The following is a 10,540-nucleotide window of genomic DNA, read 5'->3' as shown; positions in this document are numbered from 1 at the left end:
GCGTCCACAACCTGGCCGGCCTATCGCTCTCAGGCTTCTGGCCGGCCTTGCCTCTGGGCCCTATGCTGCATGGGCGAGGGCACGAGACCTAGAGGGCCCTGCTCTGACGTGGTGACGCTGGCCATCCCAAGGTGGCTGGAACCCTTGGCGTACCTGTGTGGCGCCGCCGCCGTCAGCGCCGCGTGATGGATTAGAGGCTGGTGGGGGTGAAGGGGCCGAGGGCTGAGGGCGCGGAAGGAGCTCTAGTTCCGCAGAAAGCCCTACAGACCGCACACAGCCCTGGGCAGGGTGCTCAGCGCGATTCGTAAGCCCCGTTGCGGCCACGTGGTGAACCGGAAGGGAAGGCAACACGTGCAGTCGCCGCCACTTAACTTACCCGCCGTGAGGACAAGTGTTTGGCTTTAGGGAACTTGGCACTGAAAATCTGCATCCTGCCTTCCCCATTGCCCATTTCATTTAATTCTGCACTTTGTCGTCTCCGGTTTCGGGCAAATCGCCCAACCTCTCTGTTTTTAGTTGTGCTGAAGAAGCATAAGAAGAAAAAGGACCGGAAGGCAGTAGCAGAGGAAGATGTGGCTGTAAGTGGCAATTGGGTTCACTTTGTTAAGTTTCTTACATTACAAGCTGAAGGCAATAACTTCTGAAGGTTTCTAAGAAATGGACTGGAGTTGGGCCTCCTTGTGTACATATATCAAAACCCAAAAATAATCCAGGTCACCCCGATGCCCAGTCACCTCAAGTTGCCCATATGGCCCGTTGTTTACTCAATAGTCTGGGCCTAGACCAACCAGGAGCAGCAGCAACAACCAAAAAAAACAAAACAAAACTCACCTTTGAATTGATTGGGACTCCCATGAGTTTCCAAGGTGGTATGTCTCTACAGAAGTAGATTGCCTTATCTTCTTTCCTCGGAGGGGCTGGTGGGTTTGAACTATCAACCTCCTGGTTAGTGGTCAAAGGCCTTGGGCACTGTGCTACCAGAGCTCCTTGCCCCAGACTACCGGCTCTCCTGAAAATCTCTGAGCTCTCCCATAGATCCACCAAGGCCCTTTCTCCTTAAAGTATTTGCACCCATTTTAGTGGTGTTTCTCTTCTACTTTTAAGCCCCTGTTTCTCTTCTGGTCTTTCATCCAGAAGCATAGCCTTCTTTGCTAGGTTTGAACTTGTTCAAAAAAAAAAAATGCACATGGGAAGTCTAATAGGGTGTGTTTCTATCCTGTCAAAGGAAATACAGCACGCTGAAGAGTTTCTTATAAAACCTGAATCCAAAGTGGCTCAGTTGGACACATCTCAGTGGCCCCTGTTGTTAAAGGTATGTGGTTAAGGTCATGTATCAGGCTTTAGGTTCTTTCTAACTGTTAAGCAGTTTGTTTTGCCCATGAATCCATGAATGTTGCCATGCATGCAAAAACAGAGAAGTATGTTACAAAGCAAACACTTGATTGTGTCCCATGCCTTTAATACAAACTGTTATCTGTGGTCATTGGCTCTTGAGCCCCTGTCTGTACCCTCTATCTTCCCCATTAGATTTTACTTCTTAAAAGCAAGAATGCTAATCCTTGACTTCTAGGAAGTACCAGGAAATCAATGTAAAGTAGTGTTCCTCAAGGTCTTTGAAATGAAAGACCAGATTGCTTCTTAGTTTCCCAGTGTACTCAGTAGTGTTGTAAAATGCAATTAAAATATATCGGGAATGTTAAATTGCTTTCATTGATTCTAAATGCTTAGCTTTTCGTTTCTGTGGTGCTCTGTCTTGCATCCCTGACAAAGTTCATGGGCCACAGTTGGAGCAGTGCTGATCTAGGGTTTCAGATCATCGGCTTTGAAGCCAGGGCATTTTGGGTCAGGTTGGGTGTGACCTTGGTCCAGTCATTCAACCTTTCAGCCTCTTTGCTCATAATAGCACAGGAGAATGTGCTGAGGGTTCCAGCATGTAACCCATGAAATGTGTTTAGCCACAGTGCCAACCATGTACCATGCCATCTTGAAATTATTACCTTGTATTGTTGTTTCACACTAAAATAGACATTTGGTATTAGGTCAGGAGAGAAAGTTATTGAGTTTTCCCTTCTCAAAGTGTTTTAAGAAGCCAATGTAATTGATTTGCTTGCAATTCCACGGAGCTCAGTTTCTACTTGGCCAGACACCAGTGCTGTTTAGACAGCACTTGCTTTTCCAATGTGTGCCCTGAGGATCTGGAGTGAGGAGGCAGGGGAGTCTACGGCAGGACAGGCTGGTCATGGTTGAGCGGTTGTTGGTGGCAACGCTACTCTAGCTCTCTTTTCCCTGAGAAGGTGTCAGCCCTCATAAGCCAGCCCAGCAGGGTCTGTTCTGTAGTGCCAAAGGAATAGCCACTTTCTAGAGCACTGTCTTAGATGGAGCAGTGGTCAAGTTTGTCTTGTCCTTATTAATGTTGGTAACTTCCCCAGCCTTTAAGACGACATAACAGTCTGTCATAACAGATCATGAAAATAGAGGTGCAGAACCCAAGGCGATAGACTAAGGGTTTACCTGTAGCGGTTGCTTGGCAAGGACCACCAAGATGTTAAGTTTATTTTGTGTCGTGTCATTGCTTTCTAGAATTTTGATAAGCTAAATGTGAGGACAACACACTATACTCCTCTTCCTTCTGGTTCAAATCCACTGAAGCGGGAGATTGCTGACTATATCAGGTAAGTGTGTGTGCTTGGCCATTAGTCACTCGAGATATAGTGGTGTCTCTAAACAGGGCTTTTCTTTAAACTTCAGGTTGGTTCTTTTTCTGGAAGACAAGAGTAGACGGTGTGATTTTCTTCCCTTCTAGGACAGGCTTCATCAACCTTGACAAGCCCTCCAACCCCTCTTCCCATGAGGTAGTAGCCTGGATCCGGCGGATACTTCGTGTTGAGAAGACGGGACACAGTGGCACCCTGGATCCCAAGGTGACTGGCTGTCTGATCGTGTGCATAGAGCGAGCCACTCGCTTGGTGAAATCCCAGCAGAGTGCAGGTATGTGGAGGAGAAGGGCTGGGGACTGGCGGGGGGCTCTCTGCCTTTATTCCCCTCCTCTGGCTCTACTTTGGCTTTTGGAAATAATTTCTTGGAGCAAATTCCTGAAATGGGATATTCTTTTGGTTTCTCTGTGTCTTCTGTCTTCTGCCAAATCCTTGTGCAGCTGCCCTGTCTTGGAGCTTCAGGTACTAGATAGCCTTTGAGTCTGGCTCTCAGCTTGTCGCTCCAGGTTTGAAAACAGAAAACTTAGTGGCCACACCTGACTACTCTTTTGTCACTTTTCAGGCAAAGAGTATGTGGGGATTGTCCGGCTGCACAGTGCTATTGAAGGGGGGACCCAGCTTTCTAGGGTAAGTCTGCACCCAAGTGCATCTGGGGCCAGGCCAGCATCCCTTGTTGGCCTGGATTCCATGAATTCATGCCCTTTTTAAGCACCTTCTGGCAGTGTCCCCTCTGAGGTACCCAGAAAGGTTCTTTTGTGTTCAGTTATATCCTTCAACTCACAAAACATACCCTTTGATCTCATTTGCCAGTTTGTTGTGATTTCTGTGTTTTTTTAGGCCCTAGAAACTCTGACAGGTGCCCTGTTCCAGCGACCACCGCTTATTGCCGCAGTGAAGAGGCAGCTCCGGGTCCGGACCATCTACGAGAGCAAACTGATAGAGTATGATCCTGAGCGAAGATTAGGTGGGTCCCTTGGCTTCTGAGAAAGAAAGCTGGTATAGGCCACAAGTGTTATAAGCAGAGGCTGTTGGGACGCTGCAGAGTCCTGGCCTGAGTTTATTGTCTCAGATGGAGTTTAACTTTGGGGGTCTCCCAACCAGTGATGTGTTTCCTTGGGGAAATGAGTGCTACTTTTTATTGTGTGTGTCTTAGGCATCTTTTGGGTGAGCTGTGAGGCTGGCACCTACATTCGGACACTGTGTGTACACCTTGGTTTGTTGCTCGGAGTTGGAGGTCAGATGCAGGAACTTCGGAGAGTCCGGTCTGGAGTTATGAGTGAAAAGGTACCTACCTGTTCTGGGCTAGGCATTTGAGAGCTGCATCTTCCAGTCTTCCCAAAGTGTTGAGTTCGGCTCAGGGCGGCCTCCCTGATCCGGTAATTAAACTTTGGGACATTGAAGCAGGCTGGGGAGGATGAATGGATGGAATGCATTCCTCTGTTAATTGCTCTCCCAGCCTACAGAAATGCTTGCCTAGATTGAACATAGATCTCTAATGGAGATGATTACAAGGTCAAAGGCGAAACTCAGCTTGGATGAGCAGTTTACACGCACTCCATTCATTGTGTTGAAGTGTGCGGTTCACTGGGCTGTTAGGGATGAGATGCCATTGGCTTCCTTTCATCTGTGGCTGGTTTTCAGGACCATATGGTGACAATGCATGACGTCCTGGATGCTCAGTGGCTGTATGACAACCACAAGGATGAGAGCTACCTGCGGCGAGTCATCTACCCCCTGGAAAAGCTGCTGACCTCTCACAGGCGGCTGGTGATGAAGGACAGCGCCGTAAGTTCACGCCTGCCGCTCCATGCTGGTCTCACGTGGGTTCCAAAGGAGAGGCCTTATTCTGACAACTTCCCAAAGAGGAAACTTGGGAGTTGTCAACCTAGCTATATTTTCCTTTGGGTTTTTCCTGCTTTCATAAGGTGGGCACTATATTTTTTTCAATTATTTGTTTCCAGTGGAAGTATTTATAACTTAGGAATGATTAAATCAGACTGTCCCACCAAAAAAACCACTTCTGTCAAGTAGTTTTGATTTATAGCAACCCTATGGGACAGGGCAGAACTCTGGGCCCTTAAGGTTTCCAAGGCCATGAATCTTGTCAGACCCGGGCTGCCACATCTTTCTCTCATGAAGTGGCTGGTGGACTCACAACTGCCAGCCTTTTGGTTAACAGCCAGGTGCTTAACTAGTGTTCCTAAGTCAGACCCAAATGCAATCTAAGTTTAGTGCTGGGTCTAATTCCATTTCATAATAAGGCACACTAATTGCACGTGGACAGGGAAGCGCTCTTCCGTAGTAACTAACATCACGTGGAAAACAACGTGTAGACAGTGCACCTTCCACAACCTCGTGCCTGTGAAAACTTCATCAGTTGAAGCTGTCATTAGAGAAAGGATTGTGTCTATGTGGGGAGGGAGTTTGCAGTACAGAGGTAGAGCTCTAATAAAGGCATTTACACTGAAGGAATTTCAGTAAAAACTTTTGTTCTGCTTAATGGAATGGTAGCGTAAGTCTATAAACCTCACTGTCACTGAACTTGTCTAGACTTTTAATATATTGACTGAAATGCCTTGTCATCGAGAATAGTCCTCTTAGCGCTGCAGGTCACTCCTTTTCCCTGGTAGTTCTTTCACTTTTTGTCCAGGAGTGACGTTAGGGATGAGTTTCTTACTTTCCAAGTAGTCGAATATTTTACAGTAACCTTCCCATTTTAAGCACATGGTACTGTGCTCAGAGAATGAGGTCTTATGTAAGTGAAGATTTTTTTCTGTGGCCAAGTGCACATTATTTTTGTTAAACATTTAAACGCAACTGCCATCAAGTTGAATCTGATTGGCGTTAAATGTTAACGTCACCATAAAAAATTACCTTCCTGTGGGATATCCATTTCTGTGCATATTAAATCAAGGTTGGTGATGGTTTGTATTCCACTCTTAAATTATGCACCCATTTGATACATTTTTGTGTTTTATAGTCCATAGTAAAATACAAAAAAAGATGGGTGTACTCAAACATTCCACTATAATTGCACAGCGAACAACATAAATCTGAGTTTCCTTGTGTTGGGGCCAGTCTGTTGGCTCCTCAACAAATTCAGTCTAAACTCATTGCTGCGTGATTGATGGAAGATTTGTCAAGAAGAAATCAGTTCTTCAGCAACTACAGTCACCTGGGTACCTAGTCACTTACTGAATGGTTAGGTCGGTAAGACCGACCAGGTCATTATGTGAAAATTGACACTATGCAAAAATGGAGGATGGCCACATCATCACACAACGCCCAAACCACTGAGAATCCTGGCCCAGCCACATTGACAGGTCACCTAAACCGTCACAGCCAGTGTTACTCTCACCTTGCAACTTGGTGTTTGTTATTGCCAGAGGCATGTCATTAATGTCAAAATAACTGGCTGGCAGATTTTTTTTTACTTTGTCCTACATGTGAAATGCCAGATGGGGAGAGAGTCAATCAGAGAGGAGTAGGTATATTTTAAAGTCATCTTTTACGTTTTTGAGCTAATACATGTAAAGTGCTTAAAAACCCACCAAACCCACTGCCATCAAGTCAGTTCCAACTCGGCACCCCTATAGAACAGAGAACTGTCCCACAGGGATTCCAAGGCTGTCTGTCCATCTTTATGGAAGCAGACTGTCTAAGCCTTCTCCCGCAGAGCAGCTGGTGGATTCGAACTGCCGGCTTTTGGTTGGCAGCCCAGTGCTTTAACCCCTGTGCCACTGGGGCCGGGTAAAGCGCTCAGGTAGTTGCCGTTCTGACTCTCCAGTGAGCTGTGCATGCAGCGAAACCTCTTTGACAGGCAGAGGGGAAGGGAACTTCTGTTCCCCTCCCCCCTTTCTTGTCTCCTGGCATCTGATACAGGGCAGGCTTCATACTTGAGCAGCATCAGAATCCTCTGGAGGTCTTAAGACCCAGGAGCCTGGGTCACCTGCAGAGTCTCTGGTTCAGTGAAGGTGGCCCAGGAGATTGTATCTTTAACAAGTTACCAGGGGATGCTGATGCTCCGGTCTGAGAGGACCTGCTTAGGGACCATAGTCCCTTGCTGCTGCATGGATGGCCCCAGTAGGCCCTTGGCTGGTAAGCGTTGGAGTCCACTGAGGACAGAATTGAGCTTCCTGGCGGCTCTTCTGCAGGTGAATGCGATCTGCTATGGAGCAAAGATCCTGCTTCCAGGTGTGCTCCGATATGAGGACGGCATTGAAGTCAACCAGGAGGTCGTGGTCATCACCACCAAAGGGGAGGCGATCTGCATGGGTAAGAGGCGGCGCTCGCCCATTCGGGAGTCTGCACTTGGTCTGCACCATCTTGGCGGGCTCCCAGATTCCATTTGCATGGTCTGCAGTCAGGGTGAACGGAGATGTCAGCCAGGTTCAGGCCAGAAGGGAAGGGGGGATTCCACTTGCGTACTAGTGGGCATGCCCAGTGAAGACCTTGAAGCAATTAAAGACAGGAGTTCACCTGGGTGGGCCTTAATTTTTGCTGCACATAGAACACTTAGTTCTCTCGGGGTGCTGTAACAGTACCACACGTGGGTGGCTATTGAGAACAGAAATCTGTTTTCTTGGTTTCTTGTCAGTGTTGTGTCCCTCACGTGGCATGTGCCTTCCTGATGTGTGTCTTCTAGTCTGCTCTCCACTACGCACAAGGGATGAGGTTTAGAACCCCACCTTTACTCCTGTCTGCTTTCGTTAACAAAGAAAGCCCTGTGTGTGCGTAGGGTTGTCCACGTGTCTAGGGTTAAGGGCTCCAGCACTTGTTCAGTCCCTAGCGGGGGGCTTAGAATGGTGTTGGGGTTCCTCGGTCAGGGGTCCGTCTCTCTTTCCAATGCTGCAGCTATTGCATTGATGACGACAGCTGTGATCTCCACCTGTGACCACGGGATAGTGGCAAAGATCAAGAGAGTGATCATGGAGCGAGACACATATCCCCGGAAGTGGGGTTTAGGCCCAAAGGTCAGCGTGACCGGCTCTGCTCTGGTCTTGTTTTGTACTTCCCCCACCCGATTTATTGTCCTGGGGAGTTGGTGGTGAGTGGGAATAGGCCTTGGCTGTGACGTTAAAAGATTCCAGGTCAGCGGGAGAAGCCGGTGGTGGTACTCAGATGATGCAGCAGGCCGAGAGCCCACAGCAAGGGGCTTGGGCTGGGGAGGGGATGTGGAGCCGTGCCCACGTGAGGGGGGTGAGGTGAAGCCTCTGGGGCCGAGGCTCTGTGTCTAGTGCGGTAAGCGTGTGACCCTGGATGAGGCCAGTGGGGAGAGGAGGTGAGCGTCATGGCTTCCTGCGCCTGCTCCCCACATCGATGAGGGCCTCATGGTGAGAACCTGCCTTTCCATCAGGCCAGTGAGAAGAGGCTGATGATCAAACAGGGCCTTCTGGACAAGCACGGCAAGCCCACAGACAGCACGCCCGCCACTTGGGTGCAGGAGTACGTGGACTACAGGTGAGGGGACTGTGGAGCCCCAGGGTGGGGGGGAGATGTCGTGCGGATCTCATCTCCCTGCTCCTGGGAAACTGCCGCCTTGGGCGAGACCTTTTCAGTCCGGCCCCAGGACTCCCGAGGGAGTCAGTCTGTGACGGGAGAGCTGCATCGTGCAGGAGTACTTGCTGGCAGCTTTGGACTGGCCAGGTCGCCCCGTGAGCTGGGGGGCCAGCACTCCCTTCACGGAGGCCGGGCTGTGGATTTGAGTTCGCTTCCCCTGTCCTCTTGCAGTGACTCTGTGCAGAAGCAGGTGGCTGCTGAAGCGGCAAAAGCCCCCAAGGTGAGTGGTGGTGGCGATTCCGGCCAGGCTTGGCTCCGGCCAGCATCCGGGCCTTGGGACCGCAGCCCTCTCGAAGGCTGTGCACTGAGGCTTTCGGTGGCTGAGCCCGGCACCGCTGGCTTGGGACTCCTGCTGTGCCCCGTGGTGGTCTTGGTCTTAAGGGATAAGAACGTCGTTTAAGTCCTACGGGCTCGGTGACCACAGGACTCTGCTTATTGCGCCCTGTTGGGATCTCCCCAGCCTTTGACCCACTGAACATTTCTTATCCTCTGGCCCTAGCGGAAGCGGGAGAGTGAGAGTGAGAGCGACAAGGAGACCTCTCCGCCTGCGCCACAGCCAACCCCAAAGGAGAAGAAGCGGAGTAAGAAGGAGAGAAAGGCCAAGGCCGCTCGGGAGAGTGCAGATGAGCCGGCAGATGGGGTGTGTGTCAGCCTCTGCCTTCAGGGCCACTGGGCCCGCCTTACTCCAGCTGCCGGCAGCTTTGCGGCTCCTAGGCGGAGCAGGCTCCTAGGCGGAGCTGGCGTATGCCGCCCTCAGCCCAGCATATGACAGTTCTCCCTGGGCGGGGGGGCGGGATGTGTGTAGCTCTGTAACCTGAATGGTCCTTCTCGTCAAAGTAACTTACTACGCTGAGCGCGGATCGAGAGGCAAGTCAGCCGTGCGTGCACAGCCTCTCCAACGAGGCCGCCGTCCCGGGTTTGGAAGGGAGAGCCTGCGGAGCCAGAAGCTTGCTCTCGACTCAGGCAGCTCCTTGCGGGGCCATCCGCTTTTATTAACAGGTGGCGACCTTTCTGTTTCTCCCTAGGACAATGACACCACCAAGAAGAAGAAGAAGAAGAAGAAGAAAGCAAAGGAAGCGGGTTCTGAGTAGCGACGCCGGCCTTGAGTACTTTGTCCGGCTAGGGGAAGACGTAAAGCCATACTGAGAAAACAGCGTTCCTTGTGCTTTTGAGGGAGTGCCGCTTGGTGGCCCAGGGTGCGTGCGACCTGAGACTGCTGATGTTCCCTGGCGCGTTCAGCCCACCTTGTCCTGTTGTAAGGACCTGGGTGACGAGTGAGGCCGATTCTACCCGTGCTCTGTTGACCAGTCTCGCCTTTAGACCCAAGGCCACGCAGCAGCTGTCCATGGCTGTTTTCTAATTGCTGTTTTCACAGCAGTCTTCTCCTGGTTGTTTTTTTCCCTCCCGTGTAAACAATTTGTAATGCCAGCTCAGTGAAAAGGCCTAGAGCCTGAGTAAGTGACGCAAAAAAATAACTGACACCAGTCGCCCACTGGGGTGAATCAACCTCTTCCCTGACGTCAGGAAGACAGCGTTCTGCCTGTCCCGCGAGATCGCCCTGACTGGTGTGCGCCTGGCATGGGCTTCGGGCTCCATTCTAACGGTGGCTGCAAGGCCTCTTTCCTACTCGTTCTCCTGGGCTTCTCCAACACATGTATGTGCGTACATACGGCATTGCTCACCTACAACCCACCCGGATGCTTGTGCTCTGACCCCGGTCCGACTTGCAGCGTCCTCCTGTTTCAGCTGTCATGTACTTTCTACAAAAGTCCGGTGGTTTGGGTGAAGGGTCCCACAGTGGGGTAGGTTCCCATTCAGCAGTTTCCGCCCAAATTGTTCGGTGACGTTGGTAACCATCTTCACAGAGCGGGACCATTCTTGCTACAGGTGTTCACTCACAAATGTTCAATGTCGTATAATAAAAGGCAATAATGAAAAATTAAAGAACAAGGTAACTGCCCAGATGAAGTCAGAACTTGATGACTGCCTGTGTTTCCATTCTGGTGGTTCTGTTTCCATCAAACCCTCCCCTTTTAAAAGGACATCTTAAGGGAGAAGGGATTTTGTGAATTTTTACCTATTAAAGTTTACTTACTAAGTTTTTTTAAGGATTCCTGGTGTGCTTCCTAATTGCCAGTAGCAATCTAAGGACCCTTAGTTCCTGTTTGATGTTTTCTCTTTATGCTTTGGTTGCCTTCAGTCTGATTCTGTTTCCCACCCTTCAACTTGAGGCCCACCCAGACAAGGGGTCAAGACCTCTTGAGATG

General features: G+C 50.0%; 1 protein-coding gene and 1 non-coding gene across 2 annotated transcripts in view; both read left to right on the top strand.

Moving 5' to 3' along the window:
• Nucleotides 1-9,364, top strand: part of DKC1 (dyskerin pseudouridine synthase 1) — a 9,888-nt gene extending 524 nt beyond the window's left edge. Inside the window, exons 2-15 of the mRNA XM_007956653.1 lie at nucleotides 517-578; nucleotides 1,226-1,312; nucleotides 2,581-2,672; nucleotides 2,804-2,988; nucleotides 3,277-3,341; nucleotides 3,552-3,678; nucleotides 3,868-3,998; nucleotides 4,356-4,499; nucleotides 6,869-6,989; nucleotides 7,569-7,687; nucleotides 8,071-8,174; nucleotides 8,445-8,493; nucleotides 8,773-8,913; nucleotides 9,299-9,364. Of these exons, the coding sequence (XP_007954844.1) occupies nucleotides 517-578; nucleotides 1,226-1,312; nucleotides 2,581-2,672; nucleotides 2,804-2,988; nucleotides 3,277-3,341; nucleotides 3,552-3,678; nucleotides 3,868-3,998; nucleotides 4,356-4,499; nucleotides 6,869-6,989; nucleotides 7,569-7,687; nucleotides 8,071-8,174; nucleotides 8,445-8,493; nucleotides 8,773-8,913; nucleotides 9,299-9,364 (1,493 nt within the window). The remainder of the gene's footprint in view (nucleotides 1-516; nucleotides 579-1,225; nucleotides 1,313-2,580; nucleotides 2,673-2,803; nucleotides 2,989-3,276; nucleotides 3,342-3,551; nucleotides 3,679-3,867; nucleotides 3,999-4,355; nucleotides 4,500-6,868; nucleotides 6,990-7,568; nucleotides 7,688-8,070; nucleotides 8,175-8,444; nucleotides 8,494-8,772; nucleotides 8,914-9,298) is intronic.
• Nucleotides 4,048-4,179, top strand: LOC122151685. The gene has a single exon (XR_006164254.1). It is a non-coding gene; the product is annotated as a small nucleolar RNA SNORA36 family (small nucleolar RNA).
• Nucleotides 9,365-10,540: the final 1,176 nt, after the last annotated feature.

Source organism: Orycteropus afer, unplaced genomic scaffold, assembly GCF_000298275.1.
Source record: "Orycteropus afer afer isolate SDZICR_OR568_19922 unplaced genomic scaffold, OryAfe1.0 scaffold00647, whole genome shotgun sequence".
Taxonomy (NCBI): domain Eukaryota; kingdom Metazoa; phylum Chordata; class Mammalia; order Tubulidentata; family Orycteropodidae; genus Orycteropus; species Orycteropus afer.
The sequence above is the reverse complement of the archived record's forward strand: the minus strand, read 5'-3'. Positions and strand labels throughout refer to the sequence as shown.